At 40.8% G+C, this 24,402-nt stretch overlaps 1 protein-coding gene across 2 annotated transcripts in view; it reads left to right on the top strand.

Annotated features, from left to right (window-relative positions):
• Positions 1–24,402, top strand: part of LOC109427861 (discoidin domain-containing receptor 2) — a 961,146-nt gene that overhangs the window by 659,453 nt on the left and 277,291 nt on the right. For both annotated transcript variants that reach the window (XM_062851500.1, XM_062851499.1), the window contains exon 5: positions 14,446–14,593. In XM_062851500.1, coding sequence (XP_062707484.1) covers positions 14,446–14,593 — 148 coding nt within the window. The remainder of the gene's footprint in view (positions 1–14,445; positions 14,594–24,402) is intronic.

Below are 24,402 nucleotides of genomic sequence, written 5' to 3'. Positions count from 1 at the left end.
GGTTCTAGGCGTTCCAAAGGAAGTGGCCAAAAATACAATTGAACCAAACCCATGCATGTGACACATCAAACCACGGCATTTTCGATGACCTGATGGACAATGAGCAGGAAAATCATCTCAGACCATATTTGAACCAGTAGTGTTCCGGAACCGGTTCCGGGGTTCCCGCCGAAGTGGTCAAATCTGAAAGAAAAACAAACCCGTACATGCGCCATATAGCGGCTTTTTAGATTACCTAATGAACGGCCAGCAAGTGTTTCGGAATCGGTTTTGAGTGGCCGGGAAAGGCCAAATGTAAAAGTAAACCAAATCCAGGCATGTGACACATCAAATCGTGGCTTTTGCGATAACCTGATGAACAGTTAGCTAGAAAATAGCCTTAGCTCACACTAAAGACAACTGGTAGTGTTCCGGAATGGGTTCCAAGAGTCTCGTCGAAATTGTCAAACTCTGCATGTGCCACCTTCAATTTGCAGCGTTTTTGGTTAACCGATGAGCAGTTAACAAGACAATAATGTCAGACCATATTTGGTTCAGCCGGTAGTTACCCAGAATCAGATCCGGGTAGTAAAATGTAAAATTTAACCAAACCCATGGATGCGGTGTATCAAATCACAACCAGTCTTGTAAACATTCGACACTTTTCACTACCTTCATTTCGTTGCCGCAGTCGGGTGTCAGCTTGCTTTGTTACATTCGTGCGCTACCGTTACCTCTTACCTACACACAACACGAGCAGTAGAACGAAGATCAATAAACATAAGAAAGAGTCAAATCAATGTCATCTGACACGATGACACGTGTGTAATTCTAGCATTACGCATAGATTATCAGCCAATTCTGATTATGAATGTTAATATAAGTTTATTCTTGCATGTTGCATTGTATACGGCACACAGATGGGCAACATAGCTCTTGTTATGGAAGAAGACAGGAATAACAAAAGCCGAACCGTCTTCCGAAGCCGCTATCGTGGTGAAGTGCATTCGTTTGACATTTTTGCTTCGAACAGTAGTTTGATTGATTGTGTTGCGAATACCGGAGACAAAGGAGGCCGAATATCGATGAAAAGGTTCAAATGACTGTGATCTCTAACAAGACTGATCACGACTTATCGACAACCTGATGGAAAAATAGGGTCAGACCACATTAGATTACCGGTAGTGTTGCGGGTTCAGCTGTGGCTTCGAAAGTGGTTAGAAGTAAAAGAGAAGCAAACCCATTCATGCGATATATCAAATCGCGGTGATTAAGTAAAGGTGAATAAATAGCAATAAAATATTCTCAGACCATAATTGGGACAACCGGTAGTGTCATGGTCCATGACTAATGGAATCAGATCCGGCTATCCCACCGGAAATTACCAAATATAAAAATGAACCAAACCCATACATACGACACATCAGATCGCAGATTCTTTGATAATCTAATGAACGGTTAGCAAGAAAGTAGCCTTAGATCACATTAGAGACTAGCTGTTGTGTAGCAGAACCGTTCATGTGAAAAATTAAATCGTGGCTTTGTTTAATGGCCTGATAAACATTAGGTATGAACAACAGTGACGAATAGGTCTAAGTCCTCATATATGAGAACAAAATATAGACAAAATTGAAGCGATCTCACCAAATCGTACCATTTCAGATTCGTAACCATTTTTTGTTATTGAACTTCATGTCTTGGTGCATTTTTATTGTCAAAATTCAACCTATCTGTAGCTTTTGTATCAATAGATATTACAGAACTTTTTCAAAATATTTTGAAAATTGAAATGCTTTGTAGTTCGTCACAGAAAAATGAAAACAGTCGCTTGAGAAATAACAGAGATATGGCAATCTGAAGTTGAGTAGTTTGTATGGAAAAACGGCTTTGGTGCATTTTTTTTGTCCGATACTGTATCTATATATATAAAAAAGCAGTGGCATACGTGGGACCGCGCATAACTTGCGAACGGAAGGTCCGATTTTGATCGTCTTAGTTTTGTTCTGTTAGTTTTCACCCAAGGAAGGTTTATGAGGCAAAAAACATGGAAAAATTGAGAGTTTTTGAAAATCGATCTTTCATACATTTTGTGACCGGGGACTTGGTCTTGGACAGAAACTTGAAACGTCAAAAACGCAGTAGGCAAGACTAAGTTTGCCGGGTACAGCTAGTTTTGTATGAAAATATGTCCAGAATTCAAAATTTGTAATCAGAAAACCCAAGCTGTGCGCTGTTTCACAAGGTCTGCAATATGACTATAGTTTGAATGGGGAAGAATGCCGGTCTTCGTCCAAAACTGGTAACCAGAAAATCATAAACGACATGCCAAAATTCAATACGGCGACTATTTTATGTAATTTCAGGTGCAGAGTCCAAAAATGAGTACCAGAACATCCAAGATGGTGTCTCAATGTTCAGATGGCGGTTATTTTAGTTGGAGTAGATATCCGGAGTCATAAAATGATGACCAGAAAATCTAAAATGACGTTTCAAAATTTTGCGGCTTCATGACACTTGTTTGGTATGAGTTTTGGATCATTGTCTTAAATTTTCTGAATATTGGATGTTATGCTAATATAAAATGTATCCATATTGAGTAGATTTAGCAAGCAGTTTTCATTTTGTAATTATGTCAATGTCATCAACATGTCGCTCGAGTTTTGTTGAAAGGATATTTTAAAGCACGAGAAAGGCACCATCACCGCTAGGTGGATTAATTAGGGTTTTTATCTTTATTAACGAGATTTTTAACCCGGGGCTAGTTCATCTCGGGACCCACGCTTCACTTCCCTACCGAAGGAAGGACCCAGGCTTAGTGAGTTTGTCGAGAGTGGGATTCGATCCCAGGTCCTCGTCGTGATAGTCAAGTGATCTTACGATCACATCAGATCCGCTCCACACTCCGCTTCTTCCAGGTTGCGCTTTTTCTCCCGAAAGAAGCGGGTCTGCTGTTTCCGCTTCTGTTTGTAACGTTTCACGTCGGGTGGTCTCCTCCAAAACCGTCCCTAGTAACACAACATGTTTTATAGCAATAATTTCGACTCCAATATGACCAGTTACTGTGCTTTGGTTCATAACAATAAAACCGTTTTTCAGACAGATATATGACCGAAAAAGCGCAGAAGGTGGAGCTTCGGCAACATATTTGAGATGTTATATTCATGTTCTATATGAATCAAAGCATACTTAATAATGTTTCTTAGTATGTTTTACATTACATTATTCTGACAACTTTCAATAAACAAATTACACGTCTTCTTTTTATCAAAAAAAAAAAAAAACTATTCAAATGCAAAATATGGCTTGCGATATTATTTCAGCTAAACTATTTCAACTTAAAATTGGCTTTCTATGACCAGAAATTGTGGTGCGAATATTTTTTTCTGGTGAAATAGTCATTTGTACTTCGATAAATTTAATGCGCCTTATGAACACGGATCTTTGAAGGATAATAAAATAAAACAAATTAAAACCATCCTTTTACTTGAGCAGGTGTAACCTAAAGTGCTTTGTTTTCCTAAATAATATTTCTAATTCCTGCATAAAAATCATACATCATGGATAAAAATGGGATATTTGACTGGATATTTTATAAATATTAAAAGTATTAATGAAAAAATAAATAGCATACTTGGACACGGCATGCTAAATGATTCGAGATATGATTAGAAATTAGCTTAATGCTTACCAATCTGGAAAATGTGTAAATGTAAATTGAGAATATTCTTTTTACAATGTCATACATATAGCCATCACAATTTATATGGATACGAATGGAGAAATTTGAACATTCAATGCTTGATTCCTATTTCCATTTTCATATCTTCGTGTTGGTTATTACCAATATTTTCGGTTCGTACCTTGTTGTTTTATGAACCACGTGGAGCGAGTCGAGCATCCACCAGGAATTAACCAGTGCCAGTCAGTGGCAGCTGTCTTACGCATTTCGTACACCACAAAAGATCGTCAGAGAGGCCATCCGCTGAGTAGAAGAAATACGATTTGCAAAGGATTCTTCGTTGAGGCTGTGAAGGGGAAATGGGGAGTCTGAGGATACAGACTTTATCCGCTGGGAAATTTACTACGGATGACGGAAAATGGGAAGATATTTCAACCTATAATGAGTTTTGCTTTTGTTTCCCGTTGAAAGACGACTCCAGCGGGTTTGTGTTTTTCTGCGAGGATGTTTGCTTTGGTATGTACTGTCTTTTCTTTATTGACACAAATGTAGGGGAGGGGTTCAGTAGCTTTGTGATTAAAGAACCTAGATTGGAAGTGTTGCAGGAAAGTATATATAAACAATTGATGAAAGATATCCAACAAAATTGGCATCTATGGGAATATATTACAACACATTCGAAGTACTGTAATAGAGAAGATGTTAAAAAGAAACTTGACCATTGATTTAAAATTGTGATACACAATATTACATATTCTACAAACATTGGGTCTGTACATTTTCAGCCGTGACGATAAAATCCCGCAATTATTCAATTAATTTAGTAAATTACAAAACAACAAGGATGCTCGTTCCTCCAATTGGTGTAAATCCTTCCAGCTCAGTTGTAGATGCTGGAAAAAAACACACATTTCCGGGAAAGCTCTTTCAGTTTTCGATTACCCACCGCTTGATAATGGGTACTTGTTTTGTTTCCATTACAAGACCACTCGGTTCGTGTGCCTTCGCCATCGCATCGGTTGATGTTGTTTTTCGCCATTTCACGCTTGATGAAGTTTTTCCAGCGAAAATTGATCTTTGTGCTTTGATAACGAATGCCTCTCGCTCCCTTCGCTGGGCAGAGTGGGGCTGAGTAAACTTCGAATTCCGCAAAGGGCTTATTACCCCAGTCAGTCGGTCGGAAGAGTGGCAGCTGAAATGGTCACCTCAAAGCAACCCTGAAAGCTGAGCCCGGACCCCGCCAGCACAATATTACAAAGCAAAACCTCGGGCGGATTAATTATGTACCTCGAGAACAGCCGGTGGGATTGGCGCTTTTCTTATTTTTGTCGCCGTGAACAAAAAGGACATCTCTTTCAACGTTCGCGTCATTATTTTTCCTCCGTTTGATAACGAGTTCCGAGCTCCATTGTCCGCCAGGGGGGGCGGGCAACCTGATGGCGTTCATTGAAGCACAAAACCATTGCCGGTGGCTGTCGCGGAAAAACCAAGTAATTAGATTCAGGTAATTTAAAATTCACTCGTTAATTTATGACAAATTTTCCGAGCCTTACGTTTTACATTTCTTGGTCTCGCTGTTGGCTTCGGAGTGGAGTTTCCTTTTGTTCTATCCCCCGAAGCGCTGTTTTCCATTAAGCTGGTTGTTTTCACTATATTCCACGACTTTCAATTATTTCCATGCTTTCGGTCTTTCATTTTCTGAACTTGGCGGCGCCCCAGTTCCGTCTTCAGTGGCCCCCTGGATTGGCTCCCCTCTTGGTATGGTGGGTACCCGGTTCCATCGTTCAAACCAAACTTTTCCCGGTCTCCCACCAACCAACCCACGGACCATTCCGGAACCGAACTGGACTAACAGGTTTTTGTTTGTTTTGGAAAAAGTGTTTCGCCAGCGCCACCTCCACCACCAGAACCGGCGCAGCGGATGGATGGTGACTTTGGGTGGGCAACTTTGAAAAACAATCCGGAGGCTGTTGTTGCCATGAAAAACTCGTCCAACGGGCAAACACCGCACCGCCGCTTACCAGCAAAACCGAAACGGTCACGGATCCACCTTCTCGGAAAATTAGCTCCGCTCTGAATGCCAGTGTTTCTTCTATTGCCTGCGGTGACCGTGTGGTAGGTGGCCCTTTTCGGAAGTTGGCGAAACACAAAAGTAAAAATCGATAAGTGGCTTATGTTGAAATTACACACACTTCGGCCTCGGATTGGACGGAAAGCTTGCACAGTTATGGTGACATGTTCTCTTCTTGGGAACTTCGTCGTGTCCTTCGCATCGCAAAAGTGCGGAGGACAGCTACGGCAGCATCTTCTGTGGTTGAAGGGCACCCTGGGGATCCTTACTTCCAGGTAGGCAGAGGAAAAAGGTCCTAATATAGTGGGTAAACACTTTCTATCAGATTTCCCACTCGTCGGACGCACGGATGGGTGGAGATGGGTCGGAGATGGACGATGTTTGCCTAGGATTTTAAGGACTGCACTCGAACTCTGCTGGTTGCTGGTCAAGGCAGGGTTTCATTCGACATCGTCCGACTGCTGAAGGACGAAATATGTTTGCTTAGAGATATTAGCTCAGCATGCAACAACCCGGCTCGTTATCGTTATTATTTATTTTTATTCAATTTAACATATCGTGTCTACCTGCTGAGCTTCCGATAGGATAGGTTTGCATGAGAAAAGATTGTCAAAAGGGTAAATCTTTTTATGTTACGAAAGAATTTTCTCGCTTGACACGGTTTTCCCAACGGGACCAACGTGTGTACACCTTTTTCAGACATGGACATGTGATTCATAAAGATGCATGGATACATATTGGCATATTTTTAGAATTGGAAGATGATACCAAGTCTTGAAATTGGTTCATTTTTCGTGTTTAATTCATCTTTTCAAGCATAACTCAAGGTACATATACTGCACCCACTCGCATAACTGTCCCATATGAATAGGAATCCCAGCAAAGATGGGACTGTTATGCGAGTGGGGGCAGTATAGTTTATGTATAATCAGAGGGATCCGTCAAAAGCTGCCTAGAAGCCTATTCAGCTACCTTATGTGATGTTTTAAGTTCCAAAATTACTTAACAATTAAGCTGTTTAGAAGGCTAATGAGCAACCTCAAACAAGCTGCTAATTCCAAGTAACATTTACAGAACTTAATTGATTTATTTTAGTTTTATGAAAGATTTATAACGGTCATCTCCAATGCCACCGGTCTAAGTTTTAATTAACACTAAAAGCTTTCTATGAAGCATCGATGAAATTGTCACAAGACTAAGCGACACAGAAATTATTTGATTTATAACAGGTTTTATAGCAGTTACCAAGAATACTATAAAATAACTTTTAAAAGACACATCGCAGCTTTGATAACATGCCAGTGGATGCACTATACCATATTTATTTATTTATTTATTTATTACACCGTCTTCGACATACATCGTACAGACTGAACTTATAAACTAACACAATTAAATTATCTTAGGATCTAAACAATTCTCTTCAGTCGAGTTTTAAAAACAGATTTGGACATATTAAAATCGAACACTTCACAAACATTATTAACCCTCCTTTGGCATTAGGGTCATTTTTGACCCAAACCATACACGACATCAGCGAGCTGCTGCAAACGTGATGCAAAAGGAAGGTTAAACAAGCGAATGCAAGAGTCAAGTGGGTTATTATATCCGTAATTTGTTCGGTGATAGGGGACAGCCAAGAGAGAAGAGTACCGGAACCGCCGAGGTAGAATATTAAACGGTATCTGCTCAAGAAGCGAAGAGCAGTCGATTGCTCCCGTGATTGTGTCCAAGACGAATAAACGCTGCATGTTCTCTCGCCTGGTCGATATTAGATGGCCAAAACTTATACCATTTGTAATCATGGCTCAAACGCTAATGTATTTTTAATATTGATTGTTTGCTAATTCACCATTTTCAAAATTAGATCTAAAAATTCTGTTTCAAAAATATATAGTAAATTTCGATATGTTCAAACTTTCACTGAAACATTCTTAGCCATCCATAGCCGACCATAGTGCAATGTCATTCAATACCGATTTGAGCGCCATCTCTTACAAAGTAGCGAGAACCACAAGTGGATTTGTTGCTGGGTTATTGTGGTAATGACATGTCTAATTACACTTATTGGAGTTATACCGAAGGCATATCGGATTTATTACCGGAAGCACTTTTTTCTTGGCAATATTGGCTGCCATATTGGAATTCAGAACTTTACCCCTGCGTTATGAAGTGGGATATCCGAGTAAAATCGTCTAAATAAAACATACTCTAATAATTCGATGCACAAGACAGCATGCCAATAATAATCCACATCCAGAAAGATGCATATGCATGGAATATACAAATTTCACTTTTTCACAAGTCAGAATTTATCTCCAAAACAGCACTATTTGGGAAGCGCGTTAATTTTGAGCACTCATAATCCACTTATTCACGGTAACATTGTTTCTGCACATAGTAAAATGTCTCAGAAATCACCACAAAGTTACTTATAATCATGCATATTTACTAGTGATAATCGATAGAGAAAATCCATAAGATGATTGCGATGTCAACATTAGTTTGTTGTCCTTTTCTCACACTTGCAAATAGATACTGGTTGTCGAAATTGTTCGAACAAAAATGAGAAACATGTTGGCTTTATTGCAAACTTGTTGTTGCTCTCCACTTTGCTTTGAAAACCTCTATAAGTGTGGTCCACTTGGTTGGAAGGCGTTATTATAGCGGTTGTCAGAAGGTTGTTATGGAATACTTGGTTTTATTGGCAGTTTTATAAAATTGGTCATGAAAACTACTAATAGAGCAGCATAAAGCTTGAAATGTTACTTGGGAAGCTTATAAAGTAGCCTCTTATCTGAACTTTTGGTTATATTGGATACCCATATTGCATGGTTATGGAACTCTAATTTCAATATTTCAATGATTATCTTGATTTTAGGCTACCATCTTGAATTTCGTACCGCCATTATCCCATCATTTTCACCACCATTAATCCACCGCCATTAATCACCATTTTTGGACTCTGGGGCATCTCCTTCATGCCAAACATCGTTAAGCTTTAGAGCCTAAAACTGCATACAACATCCGCCATCTTAATATTGGTCCACTATCTCGCATTTTTACCCGAAATCTTGAGTTTTGTTCCGTCATCTTGAATTTCTTGAACCCTTAACTAAATTCTGTAACTATAAGTAAGACGACATATTTCAGCCAAAATTCAGCCTCAATTTGTGTCGAATGATAGGGTTTTCATCAGTTTCATGTTTGGCCACTTCTACCGCTGTGGATCTGGGTCAATAAAATGACCACAGCTAAACAATGGGACAGTATTCTGCTTCGAATGGAATTAAAAGCGTTGAAATCCGTTGATATTTACTATCTTATTGTGGGGTGACGTGCAACTCTTCAAGCTGAGTCGATTGATATACAAGACTTCATCCCTCCGGAGCTCTTTATTAAAGTTTTGTTTCTCGAGAGAACATACCCATATAGGGATTTCTTCAAGGGATCTTTTTAAAAGTTGGTAGTGATTCTTTCAAAAATTCAGATATTCTTCCAGTTTATCTTCAGGAAATATTTCAAAAATACCTAAAATAATTCGTCCAGTAGTTCTCGGGTTCTTTCAAAAACTCTTCCAACCCGAGCAAAAGAAAATAACAAGAGAATAACATATCAAGGTATTTATCTTAAATACTACCATACCTTGATTTGCCCTTCATGAGGTGGTAATAAGAGGCAAAATAACAAAAACGAATATAAAAATTTTGTATAAAAACACCTAGAAAATAACAAGTCTTGCTATTTCAATAATTAATGCATAAAATTTCAAGTGCTGTATTTTTTATCCCAAAGTTATTAAATAACAAAGTTTAAATAACAAGTTTCATTTTTTCGATGACTTCATGATGTAATAGCAAATCTTGTTCTTCGGTTAGTTTCACTGCTAAACTAACAAATACTACGTCAATACCACACTCTGCTCCAATACCTCCAACTGCTATTGTGATGTTCTCATAACATTTCGTAGAATAACGCAGCAATAACAATCTTTGGCATAAGAGCACATGTTGCTCTTCGCATGGTATTTGTAAGGTATGCCATTCTACTCGGGAAGGCTCGATTTGAAATTTTTCTATAGGGAATCACAGGGGATACACAAAATGATCGGAACAGGCAAAATTTTCATTTTTCAAAAAATGCCCAATTAGCTGTAAGTTTTCGAAAAATGCATCAAATATTCTCAAATGTTCACTGCAAGTCAATCAACTAGTTGTGTATCAGAGGACAAAATTTGGAAAATGTCGGGCTATTCTGCACGAAGTTATATGCATTTTAGAAAAAGGTAGAATTATTCGATAGCCAACTTTGAGCTGTTATATCTCCGGATTCAATGAACCGTATGCAATGAAATTTTGTTCATTTATGACTTATATAATAAGCTCTGGAAAACGTTTGACTCAACTTTAAAGTTTTAACAAGAGAAAAAGTTATAGCGATTACATAAATTTTATGATTTTTTAGTGAATTGGTCTATTTTTAATATGCATCCCATTACTTTTTCAATGAATTTCCGGCTATGTTGTTACTGTCTTTCAAAACATATCTATATTCAAGACAATTGAAGGGAATTAAAATGAATTATAATTAGCATCTTGAATTTTGAAACGATGTTGAAATTTGAGAAAAAATGCTGTTTAATTGGAAAAATAATCTAATCGATATAATTTTCTTCCGTGTTATGAATTTTAAGTTAAGTCAAAATTTCTTCAAAGATCATTATATAAGTCATTAATGGTCAAAATTTCATTGCATTCGTTTCATTGAATCCGGAGATATAACATGTCAAAGTTAACTATCGGATAATTATAACTTTTTTCTAGAATCTTTGTATCTTCGTGTAGAATAGTCCGATCTTTTCCAAATTTTGTTCACTGATACACAACCAGTTGATCAACCTACAGTGAAAATTTGAGAATATTTCATGCACATTTCGAAAAGTTACAGCTATTTGAAATTTTTTTGGAAAGGGAAAATTTTGCCTGTCCCGATCATTTTGTCTATCCCCTGTACATTTTAAATTTCTCCAATTTAAATGGAATTTGTTAGGAAATTACATAAAGAACTGTCCTAGAAAAGCTTGCATGGATAGATTAAAAACAATCATGTTTTTTTTTCTTAATTCTTCCAGAAATTCTTCTAGAAACTCCTTCAGAAGCTCCTCAAGCCATTCCATTAAATAATTTCAGAAATTCATCCAGGGATTTAATCATAAATTACTACAAGGATTTCTCCTGAAATTACCAAAGGATATCCATCTCGGATTTTTCGGAAAAGGCTTCGACAATTTTCTTTAAATGTTGCTTTAAATGTTCCTTCAAGGATTCCTTCATAAATTTATCAAAGAGTTCCATTGGAAAATTTTATATGGATTGCTTTAAAAATTCCTTCAAACATGGGTACCTTCAGAAATTCTTCCAATGGGTTTCTACAGAAAATATTCCATCTAAAAACTGTTTTCTATACAATTCATTTACAAATCTTAAATGTATTCTATAAGAATTTCTTTTAGCGACTTACAGAAATCCTTCAGGGGATTCCAAAACAATCATTTAGGGATTCATTTGCATTTCTATTCAACAATTGCTTCAGAAGTTTCTTCTTGGGTTCTCTTAGAAAATCCTAGAGTGATTGCTTCAGAAATTTCTCGTCTGATATTTAGCGAAAATGTTCTCCATCGATTTCATAAAAAAAAAGTCTGTCAAAGAGTCCTCAAGAAATTCATCCACAGACTTCTTAAAAAATGCCTCTCGAATTCCTTCAAAAATTCTTTCAGAGAGCCGATATAAATCTTTAGAAAGTTCTCCAACGACGCCTTCATAAATTCATCCAGCGTTTGTTTTACAGTTTACTACGAAGTTCTCTTTAGTATATTCTTAGAAACTTTCACGAGTTCGTTCCAAAATTCTTTCATAAATTTTCACAAATTTCGAGACGGATTACTTCAGAAATTATTAATGGATTTACTTGAAAATTGCTCCAGATTTTCTACCAGAAAAATTTTCACTAATTCCTTCCGATAATTCTTCAGAATTTTCTTCATCTAATCTTTCAAGGATTCTTACAGAAATCTCTGAAGCAGTTTCTTCAGAACTTCAGAGTTTTTTTATAGGAAACCTTTTTTTTCAGCTAATTTATTCAGTGATTCCATCAGTTATTCCTTTGGAAATTCCCACAGCAATTCCATAACGGATTTTTTTTTTCATTATTCTTTTAGGATTAATTTGAAAAGATTTCAATATAATGGAACGCAATCAGTGCAGTACTTGGTTTGTTGTAATAAGCTTAATTTGTTGTATGGCGAGAAGGCAAATTCTCCTCTTCTGGAATAAAACGGTGCAAAAAGCGTGAGTATTATGATTCCTTGTTTAATTTAATGCTGTTTGAGCAAATTTTTGGGTAGTTATGTTGTTGCTTTCTACATTTCTTGTCTCTACAACAGCACAGTTTCCCAAATTTTTGCTCAAACAGCATCAAATTAGGCAAAGAAACATAATACCCACACTTTTTACATTATTTATTGCAGAAACGCAGAATTTGTCTTCTCCCCATACAGATATTCAGCTCATTACTACAATTTCGTACTTAACTGATTGCGTCCTACTGTTTTAGAATCTTTTCTAAAGAATCATTTAAAAATCCCTATAGGGATTCCTATAAAAATTCTAGAAAATACTCCAGAAATGAGTTAAAAACATCTTACATGGATTTCTTTGACATTCCTCTAAGTTCCGTAAAAAAACCTTCAGAAATCCTTCCCAAAAGGCTTTCACGAAGTTGTCAATTTTTTTTCCAGAAATTCGTTCAAGCATTCCAGGCAACATTTTTCCAGGCATTCTATTGAAAAATCTTACACGGATACATTAAGAACTTCTCTATTCTTACACAACCCTCCAGGGATTAAAACACAGATCTCGCAAAGATTGAATTGGAAGTTTTCACCACGAATTTGGAGATGAACCAGCCTTGGGCTGAAAATCTCCCTAATAAAGCTAATAATAACCACGAATTGCTTAATAAAATCCTTCATGGATTTCTTTAAAAAATCAGATACTGCTTCACAAACTCCTTCAAATATACCCTCAGGAATTTCTCCAAAAATTTCATTTTGTATTCCAATGGATGGATTGTCACCAGGAATTTCTTCAGTGGTTCTTTCAGAGATTCTTGTATGATTTTTTCCAGTAGCTCACGAAGTTCTCCATGGATGTTTTCTTGAAATGTACATAGAGATATCCTCAGCAATTTCTGCAAATATTACTGGTGTTTTTTTGGGAATTTCTCCAACGATACGTGTGGGAAGCTCTTCCCCGATTTTTCTGGAATTCATTCAGAAATTTCTCAAAACATATATTCAAGAAGGATTTCCTCCAGAAATTTCACAAGAGATTTTCCCTAGAAATATTCACACATTTTCCTGATATTCAAGGATTGCATCAGAAATGTAGTCGTGGTTTTTTCCAGGAATTCTTCTTGAAAATCTTCCACGCATTACATTGAAGGAAATCTTTTGAAAACACCTCAAGAGATTCTTTGGGAAATTCCACCAGGGGCTTCCCAAAGAGTTTCTCAAGTATGTAGGAAACTTCTTCGAAAATGTCCCGTAGAATCCTTCAGATATTCCTGCAGGGTTTTTAAGCATTCCCCCAACTATGATGTTACAATGACAGTACTGTACACAACAGTAACAAGTGGTCGATGGACAAGTTGAAATTCAATTGACAAAAAATGAGTGAGAATCGAACATAAGACTCTTTACTTCTCCAAGCTATGGAGCCACTTGTAGTTGTAGTAAACGACTTTTTGACGTGTTCTTTCTTTCGATAATACTAGCAGGAGCAAGTGCTTTCCATGTTTCCATGCAAGGGAATCATATCATTAAAGGATGAGCTTTTTTTCAAGTTTCTAAAGTTTTCGAATGTATTGCTAATCTTCCGAAAGTTTCTATCCCTAAGATGGCTCTACTTCTTTTTTTGTCATTTATCTTCAAAGTTTGGTGATCCCTAAGTACAAATTGATGGAAAAATCTCAATTTTTCTCGAAACCTATTTAGAAGACATTATCCCACCAGAAATCAATTTCACCAAAAGAAATACCTTTTGCAGAAATAACAGCACCATCTTAGTTCACTAATGGCTGTGCAAAATTAAAGATTCAAAGCAAGAACAAAAGCAAAATGAACCGGCATAAATCTCCTTCTTCCAGCACGGAATGAAGTTGCGGGGAAATGGTTTATAAATATACCTTCCATAAATCTGCCTACATCTGCCTTGGTTGGCTGGGCTGCGAAGGGCGAGCTTCATAAAAAAGTAATTTGGATCCGCACCTCAAGGAGCGCCACAGAGCCACGGCAGCAGTAGTCAGTCAGCAGCAGCTTCTTGTGTTCTCGTTCTCGTCTGATGAACTAACTCGGTGTCGGAAGCTGGAAATCAACCTCACCCCCTCCGTCCGCACCCAACATAACCACACACAAACAGAAGATAAAGAACAAATCTTTCAGCTTAGAGCCACATAGCTTGTAAAAGCGGGCATATAGATGTGCGAATTCGAGCTCATAAAAGCGAAAAGAAAGTCGTTCCCACTAGTGGAACTAAATCTTTTGCCAGCAAACGAGGCATTTCTGTGTTTCATATCACTGCCCTCGGATTCACCATAGCCAGCCAGCCAGCCAGTTGATTCATAATACGGTTTTCGTCTCTCGTTTATTTATTTGCAGATCCTGTCCGGGAACACCAACACCTACAGCGAGGTGGAGAACCTTCTGCAGCCAATTATCTTCGCGTCGAAAATTCGCATCTACCCGTACAGCCAGTACGACCGGACGGTTTGCCTCCGGGCGGAAATCATCGGCTGCGAGTGGGACGGTGAGTGACTAATCCAGTAACTTTTGCAACAGTTAGTTTTTGGTAGTTTGTTTCCATGTCTTTTTCGTCTGATTTGTGCTGAATTTATTACATTATCTTCCGGTATGAATACACGCGTAGAATAAAACACCATGATAACTATGGATTTGGTAATTTAAAAGTGAATGTGTATATTCATATATTGACATTACATTGGACTCTTCGGCATAATTTGAGTGGGCATAAAGAACTAGTGCACCGCGGTTCGATTTTCTCGCTAGTACATGCAGGTATGACATGTTCTTTTTACACCTTCTTCCATCCACGGGCTTAGATCCAGCCTAGTATACAGGGGGTGGCCAAAATGTTTGGGATAGGCAACTTTTTTTTCTCTCACAAAAAAGTTCAACATGCTATAACTTTTCTGCATCAAAAAATCTCAAATTTTGACTGTTTGTCAACCTATTATATGTGCTTCATTGGTACAAATTTGGGCTCGATTGATTAATTTTTCGCGGAGTAAGAACTGTTCGGGTAAAACACTATTTTTTAGACAACTCATTTTTGAGCTGTCATATCTCGGAAACCAGTGAACCGAATTGAATGAAATTTTGAACGTACACTAACAATATGCAAATGCTTCACAAACTATTAAAACATAGGTGCTTTTTAAACGTTGAAAAAAGTTATCATAGATTGACAATTTTTGGGTTTTTCTCAAAAAAAGGTAATTTTTTTACATCATTGTCAATAAATTTTAGTGTTGATATCCAAAGATTTCCCACTTCTGTTCTCAAGTTATCTCTAATCAGATATATTAGAGGCTATTTAGATTGAAGGAAGAACACATTTAGTAATTTTTGTGTGGTATTGTAAATTTGACTTATTTTCCTCTATATGGGTAAAAAATTCAACCCGGTATAACTTAATTCGCCTTGAGAAAATATTACATTTTAAAACGTCGAATTAAGTATCAACATACAGTTGATAAACGATAAAAAATTCATTCAATTCGGTTCACTTGTCTCCGAGATATGACAGCTCAAAAATTTAGTTGTCTAAAAAATAGTGTTTTACCCGAACGGTTCTAACTTTGCGAAACATTAATCAATCGAGCCCAAATTTGTACCAATAATGCACATATAATAGGATGATAAACAGTCAAAATTTGAGATTTTTTGATGCACTCTATGAAAAGTTACAGCATGTTGAATTTTTTTGTGGGAGAAGAAAAGTTGCCTATCCCAAACATTTTGGCCATCCCCTGTACAAGCGCATTGACGGTGACGGTACCGCCACGTAGCCGGGTCCGAACCCTTGAACCGCCTCTTGATTAGCGCTTGCACTAGGCACTCCTTGAGTTAACGCGCCACCTGAACAAGGAGGTCCACGTACTTCGTGTGGGGTTGGGGACCCACTCCTATAGGCAAAGTAGATGGTAGGACTATACCCCGACCAACTAAACACATTCTTATGGTCGCCAAACCTTACGCCTCTCTGGAACCACGAATTGCTTCAAAGAGGGGCTTGAGCACATCGCACCCTTAAGGTTAGCTGCGTAGCCATGCAGTAATGAACATCGTTTAGGGAAGTCCACCAAGGTAGCATGCAGGCACTTAGCCAGCTTCCTGAGTGGTCCTTACCACTGCTTTTGTCCTCGGAAGGCGAGCAGAGTCAACAACCACGCTCACACCCAACTGTTCTGCCTGCAAGCATCACTTGCACTTGAACTTATATTTGCGTGAACCGCAATTTGACCTACTGCAGGCCCTATCAGCTGGTAACTGAAGGAGTTGTTTGTAGTGGGGCTTCCACCTGTCTCGACCCGTACCGGGGACCTCTTTTCAGTCGGCTTGGATCCAACCAAGTAGAGCGACGGCCCTTTACTACTGGCTCCGATCCAACCAAGGGTCCCCGTGACCACTTAATCACAAAGAAGGGTCGATTTCGATCGCATGGCACTGGTATGACCTACGTAGCCGACTTCGAACCCTTGGACCACCTCTTATAGGATATGAATGATAGCCGTTGAAACGGCATTCCAGCCAAACTTATCCCTCCACATCCTCTGGACAAGATTTTCCGTAGTTGTGTTCTCCCCGCTTGTGACGAGCATGAGGTCACGCATTGTGCGAAAACGCGGGCACGCGAACAAAACGTATTCCGCCATTTCCTCTAAACCAGCAAAAACCGGAATTCGGGAGAAACCGCATGATCGAAACGATGTAGATACTGTCCGAAGCAACCATGGCCTGAAAGGAAATAAGTCAGGCACAGTAAAGGCTGGGTATGCTGCGCAATGCAGATCCCATTGTGATCCACTAGCTTCTGCCCAGAAACTCCTATCCCTACCTTCACGTGGTACCGGCTGGAAACTACAAGCAACCTTAGGAAATATCGGGTAACCAACCCCGGTGGAGGCTTTGGTCGTAGGCTGACAGGGAAGGGAGGGGTTTGCTTCAGCAAACCAGAGCGTCTGGTCTTCAGGAGAAGCGTCTTACAACAGTGTCTGATCCTCATGTTACGGGTGGCTGATGAACGTCCGAGTGCCAGAGAAGGACTCCAAGCTCAACTGTGCACTATGGTCTTCCGGAAACTAGGGGGTTGGTGTCAGGCCCTACGAGCCAGCCGTAAAAAAAACCATTGTAACGGAAAATCAGCAACAGAATAATAGGAATCGAGACCAACGGCAACGATCCAAGCGAACAAAAAGGACTTGTGATTGGGAACTCGGTACGAGGAACTGCCGATCTCTCAACTTCATGGGGAGCACCCATATACTCGCCGATCTACTGAAGAACCGCGGGCTCGGCATCGTAGCGCTGCAGGAGGTGTGTTGGACAGGATCCATGGTGCGACGTTTAGAAGTAATCATACCATCTACCAAAGCTACGACAACACACGCGAACTGGGAACAGCTTTCATCGTGATGGGTGATATGCAGACACACGTGATCGGTTGGTGGCCGATCAACGAAAGAATGTGCAGGTTGAGGAACAAGGGCCGATTCTCCGCTGAAACTTCAGCATAATAAACATGCACAGCCCAAACTCCGGTCATCATAGGAGATCTAAACGCTAAGGTAGGTCAGGAGGAGAAATTCAGATCGACGACTGGAAAGTTCAGCACCCACCAGCAGACGAACAAAAACGGCCCACGACTCATTGATCTCGCCGCCTCCAAAAATATGGCCATACGCAGCACCTTTTTCCAACACAGCCTCCCTTATCGTTACACCTGGAGACCACCAAAGCAGACGCAATCGGAAATTGACCACGTACTGATTGACGGACGGCACTCGTCCGATATTATCGACGTCAGGACTTATCGTGGCGCCAACATCGCCTCCGACCACTACCTTAGTGATGGTCAAACTACGCCCAAAACTCTCCGTCATCAATAATGTACGGTACCGACGACCGCCACGGTACAACCTAGAGCATACGCACAGAATCTCGAGGCCGCATTTCCAGACGAGGGCGAGCTCGTTGAAGCCCCTCTACAGGAGTGCTGGAGTACAGTGAAAGCAGCTGTCAACGACGCAGCCGAAAGCACCATCGGGTATGTAGAACGGAATCGACGGAACGAATGGTTCTACGAAGAGTGCAGAACGGTTTTAGAGGAGAAGAATGCAGCGTGGGCGGTAATGCTGCAGCAAGGGATCCGACAGAACGTGGAACGTTACAAACAGAAGCGGAAACAGCAAACCCGCCTATTTCGAAGGAAGAAGAGCCGCCTGGGAGAAGCGGAGTGCGAGGGAATGGAACTGCTGTGCCGTTCTCACGGCAGTTCTACGAGAAGCTCAACGCATCCCGCAACGGTTTTGTGCCGCGAACCGAAATATGCAGGGATAAGGACGAAAGCCTCTTTACGGACGGACATGTGGTGATCGAAAGGTGGAAGCAGCACTTCTATCAGCACCTGAGTGGCGTGGAGAACGTAGGCACTGGAGACCACATCAACGGAGGAAACCGAGCAGCTACCGGAAGAGGTAATCTGCTCCATTCACAAGACAGGCGACCATTTGGAATGTGAGAACTTCAGAGCGATCACTATTTTGAATGCTGCCTACAAAGTGCTATCCTAGATCATCTTCCGTCATCTGTCACCTAAAACGAATGATTTCGTGGGAAGTTCTTCTTCTTCTTCTTCTTTATGGCTCTACGTCCCCACTGAGACTTGGCCTGCCTCTCTCCAACTTAGTGTTCTTTGAACACTTCCACATTTATTAATTGGAGGGCTTTCTTTGCCAGCCATTGCATGAATTAGTATATTGTGAGGCAAGCACAATGATACACTATGCCCAGGGATTCGAGTATATTTCCCGACCGGAACGGGAATCGAACCCGCCGTCTCCGGATTGGCGATCCATAGCCTTAACCACTAGGCTAACTGAAGACCCAGTTGGGAAGTTATCAAGCCGATTTCATCGATGGCCGGTCGACAACATACCAGATCTTCACCGTACGGCAAATCCTCTTGAAATGGCGTGAATACCAGGTCCCAACGCATCATCTGTTCATCGACGTCAAAGCGGCATACGACAGTATCGACCGAAGGACAATCATGGACGAAAGCGGATTTCCTGGGAAGCTGACAATGGACGGTGGACAATGGAACTGCGTAAGGGTTTCGGGTGAACTATTCAAATCATTAGAATCTCACCGGGGACTGCGACAAGGTGACGGACTCTCATGCCTACTTTCCAACATCGCTCTGGAAGGTGTGATGCGACGAGTCGGGCTCAACAACCAGGAAACGCTTTTCACAAAACTCGGTCAATTTGTGTGCTTTGCGGACGACATGGACATTATCGCCAGAACATTTGGAACGGTGGCAGAGATGTACATCCGCCTGAAAGAAGGATGCAGCGAAGCAGCAAAGGTCGGACTGGTGGTGTATGCCTCATAAACAAAGTGCATGCTGGTAAATGGAATCGACCACGACCGGATCCGTCTGAATAGTAATGTTACAATAGACGGGGAAACTTTCGAGGTGCTGGAGCAATTCGTCTACCTTGGATCCTTACTGACGCCTGACATTTATGTGCGTCGTGAAATTCGAAGGGGCATCATCAGCGGAAGTCGGGCCTACTACGGGCTCCAGAAAAAGATTTACACACGCACCAAATGCACCATGTAACGCTTATAAGACCGGTGCGGTGGTCCCCTACGAACATATGGACCATGCTTGAAGAGGACCTGCAAGCACTCGGAGTTTTAGAGCGACGCGTGCTGAGGAGAATCTTCGATGGCGTGCAGGAGAACGGTTTGTGGCGGTGGCGGAGAAGGAAGAACCACGAGCTCGCTGCACTTTACGGCGAACACAGCGTCCAGAAGGTGGCCAAAGCCGGAAGGATACGGTGGGCAGGGCATGTTGCAAGAATGCCGGACAACAACCGATATTCAACTGAGATATTAAAAAACAAAATGATGATTGACAGAGAAAGCTCTGAGTTAATAAATGTGCTGTAAGTGACAGAACTCAAGAAGTGAAACCTCCAGTACACCACTTAGGGAACCTCATTCGAAGGTGTTAGGTAATCACAATAGATCAAATATTGGCCACAGTAGTTTACGTCCCAAACAGAGGAGAAAAATCTGAGAAGCAGGTGGTACGCCACGCCCAAAAGAAGAAGAAAATTGACTCTTATTCTATTGCAGATATATATTCATACTAACAAATTCTGAACAAATGATCAATCTCCTCTCTAACAAGGGGGTCAATAAGTACCTACAAATTTCTTTGCTAAATAGCTCCATGTGCTAATTTGTGCGTGTTACTGATTTGTTAATTAGTCCCTCCCAGTCGGCTAAGCTTGTTCGTTAGAGACTTCCTGGAGGGGAGAATTTAGCGTGACTTTCACCAACAGCGCTCGTTCAGTGAGTGACATTTTGACGTGCTTGAACCGTGCGACTAACCGCCACAGCCCGGGCCTGAGAATGACTAACTAACTTCTTCGATGAAATTATCCACTGGGACTGTGTGTGAAAAACGCTCAGCATTTGTTGGCATTTTCTGCTCTATTAGCCTCATTACTGAGCAAACATGACTCGTTTCTGTGCGATTGAGCTAATAATCTGCCTGCTTCTTTGAGAAGTGACCCAGATCTGGACATCGACTCGTTCCCCTTCGCATTCGGAGCACTTCTGAGGATGATTGATTTATTTTGGTCCCGGCAAGACGATGCGTGATTTATCTTCGCCTTTTGCGAACTACTTTTCGTTTCATTCGATAGTAAATTAGCTGCAATGTTTGCTTTGGACTTGCGGTCACGCACGACTCCTCACTCCGCAAGAGATCCACACATCTGATAGTGTCAGCAGCATTTATACCACACAAACAACCAACATCCAAGTGCCTATCTCTCGACTCCATCTGATTAGTTTTTCCGACACGTCTCATAAACGCTTTAGGGTGGAAGAATGCCACTTGTCTTCTGGCGCTCGGAATTGGGAAGTAATTATCTTCAAATACTATCGCCCCATCAATGTCCCCATTCATAAACAAATGTAGTGCACTTGGCCATGATCGCCCTTCTTCCGCTCAAAAATCGCTCTCTAACAGACTAAACGAGCCGAGCATCAAATTCCGAAACCATACTCATCAAAGCAAAGCATAATTGGTGCCTGAAAAGCGTAAAATAAGAAACATTCCCGACATTCTTCAGTGACTGAAGACTGAAGAAGGATGCCCAAGGTGGAGGGAGGAACGGGACTCATAATTTGGAAAACGAGAAGCAAAACACGGCCATAAAGTAAAAGTGTTTCTAGAGAGTCTAACGAGGTCGTTGCGCTTGTTGGATGGTTCTTAATCGTTAATCGAGTCTGGATTTGGGTCTACTAGGGGTAATCGAGCGGGATGGGATGGGGAAGGCCTGGGCTGGGTGCATACTATGCAGATGCAGCAGAGCAAAGTGAAAAATCATTATAAATTACAAACACATGTTCGCTGTCATGGTGGTAAAAAGGCGGCGGCTGGTGCTGCTGCTTATGCTACTGTTACTGAGAAATCCGAGAGATGCAAGAGGATGCACTCCATTTGGGAATGGCATTTTTGTTTACGTTTACGTGGATGGTTGGGCTTCTATGGTTCGTGAAAATCGGATTCTTCACGAATCTCTACCAGGAATTCCTCTAGCAGTTTCTCCTAGAGTTTCTGGAGTTTCATCTGGTGAGTTCCACTGGGAATCCCTCGCGAAGTTCTACTAGGAATTGATATTGAAGATCCTCTAGGTGGTTTTAGGAGTCCTAGAAGGAATTCTACTAGCAGCTAGTTCCTAGTTACTAGTTCTTCTGGGAGTTTCACCGGGAATTCCGTAGCTCACTGGTGATCGCCGACAACGACACCAGCAGAGAAATTCAGAGGCGCATTGTGGCAAGAAATCGTGCTCACTTTGGACTCCGCAGAACTCCATGATCGAATAAAGTTCGCCGTAACACGAACTTAACTATCTACAAAACGCTGATTAGACCGGTAGTCCTCTTTGGGCACGAAACATGGGACCAACACGCCCTTGAAGTTTTCGAACGGAAGGTGTTGCGTACCATCTACGGCGCAGTGCAGATGGAAGACGGGTATCAGGTATCAGATGGCCGGCTCCAGAGGCACGTTATCCTCCATTTGGGACATTTGTGCCATCGCCAAAATAACAACATATTTCATCATCTACCTGAGAGACAAGGAAGGATAAAGGATTTGGATGGGGCTAGGGACAGGTAGGGAAATAGGAAAAATACCCTGGAAGAGGGTACTAACGCACAAGCGTACAACAAAGGGTTCAAATAGCGCCCCGAAAAGGGCACTTTAATAACGCATAAAGCGGAAGAGAGCCTATAGATCTTTACCACAGCGAAGTCAGTTTCACTTAATAAGTGTTTACCGAATACTCGGAAACGCAAAAACTGGACAGTTGCATATCAAGTGATACGAAGTTCCATAATCGGATTCACAGCTATCACATACAAATGAATCAGCTTTGACCAGCATGCTGCAATTCTGCATAGACAGATTAAACACCGGTCCAGAAAGTATGGACGCAGTAAGAAAATACTGGCATTTCATAACTATTGATGACTAGCTCTTTTTGAAAGCTACATCCTGTTGGTCAACCTATTTTCTCAGCATTTGTATGACGGTTTTTGCGGTTCCAACAGTGTATTTCAAAATACATGAACTTTCAAAGGAACACCATTGAAAAAATGTGCACAAACGATGTACAGAGTTTGAAAGGTCACTTAGGAAAAGAACAAAATATGGTGGGAGTAAGTAAGAAAATTGTGCAACCAGCAATTAGCAACCACGATGGGAATAACACGTTAAAGCATAGACAAAAATTGGGTAAAATATATAGATCATGCTATCATGCTAGATAAACAAATAATGAAGGTGTTTGAGCACAACAAAAAATCTTCTAACTAACACAGAGCGGGGTATGACCAAAAAAGTTACCATTTTGAATTCCAATGTTAATCGTGGCAACGAACGTTTGAATTTTCAATCCTATAGTAAGCAGAAACAGACAAAACGGAGCCCGAAACAAGAACCATCGATCAGGCCCAGACAACTGAAGACTAGGTGCGTCCATACTTTCTGGGGCAGTCTTTAGTTAGATACTTCGGCACCCGTAGAGATGGCTCAGCACTATACAATTTGGTTTGACGACATGACTTCAAACTATTCCAGTATTGTCTGTGTTGAGTGACAGCCCAGGTGTGAATCTGAAGCTTTACCAAACACTTCGATATCGGAATAGCTGGCTCAGGGCCAATGAAGTCATGTGATGCTCCAGTGCGAGCTAACTCATCTGCCAATTCATTTCCAGCGATGGAAGAATGACCAGGTACCCATACAAGGTAAACAGCGTTTGATGAATTCAGCTCCTCGATTTGAGTTCGACAAACGATAACTATCTTCGACCTGGAGTTGGCCGAAGCAAGTGCTTTAATAGCAGCCTGGCTATCTGAACAGAAGTATATTACTTTGCCCATTACGTGCTGCTGAATCGCTGATTGCACTCCGCACATAAGAGCAAAGATTTCGGCCTGAAAAACGGTACAGTGTCTACCAAGTGAGTAAGACTGATACAGCCTTAGCTCACGAGAATAAACACCAGCACCTGGTCGACCTTCGAGAAGGGAGCCATCAGTGTAACATACGATGCCGTCTGAAATACTTCTTTCCAGATATCTAGATGTCCACTCTTCCCGGGAAGGGAATTTCGTGGAAAAGGTCCTATATGGAAAATTACAAGCAATTGTAAGATCACTTGGAGCAAGGTCAATTTTGTCCCAATTCACTAAAAGTGAAAACAACGTGGTGTGTTATGATGTGCGGTTCACAGGAGTTTCCTCTAGTAGACCGAGTACCCGTAGACGGTAAGTGCAAGAAAGTGCTTCTTGTTTGAGATGAACGTGTAATGGGGCAACGTCAGAGAGAACTTCGAGCGCTGACATGGGAGTTGAAGAGAACGCTCCAGACATTGCCATTAAGCACATTCTTTGGGGATGGCCTAATTTTGATTGGATCGTTCTCACTTCGCTCTTTTGCCATCACACAAGACATCCATAAGCCAATATTGGACGAACAACAGTCGTGTAAATCCATTTGATATACTTGGGTTTTAGACCCCAAGTTGTACCAAAAGTACGCTGGCATTGCCCGAAGGCCATACAAGCTTTCTTGATTCTGAACTCAACATGAGGTGTCCAGGAAAGCTTGAAATCAAGAATTACTTCAACGAACTTTACCTGTTCAGTCACATCGATTTCAGAATCAAAGAGACGCAAAGGTCGAACGCCATTACGGTTTCGCCTTTCTGTGAAAAGAAC

Source organism: Aedes albopictus, chromosome 2 (genome assembly GCF_035046485.1).
Source record: "Aedes albopictus strain Foshan chromosome 2, AalbF5, whole genome shotgun sequence".
Taxonomy (NCBI): Eukaryota; Metazoa; Arthropoda; class Insecta; order Diptera; family Culicidae; genus Aedes; species Aedes albopictus.
The sequence above is the reverse complement of the archived record's forward strand: the minus strand, read 5'-3'. Positions and strand labels throughout refer to the sequence as shown.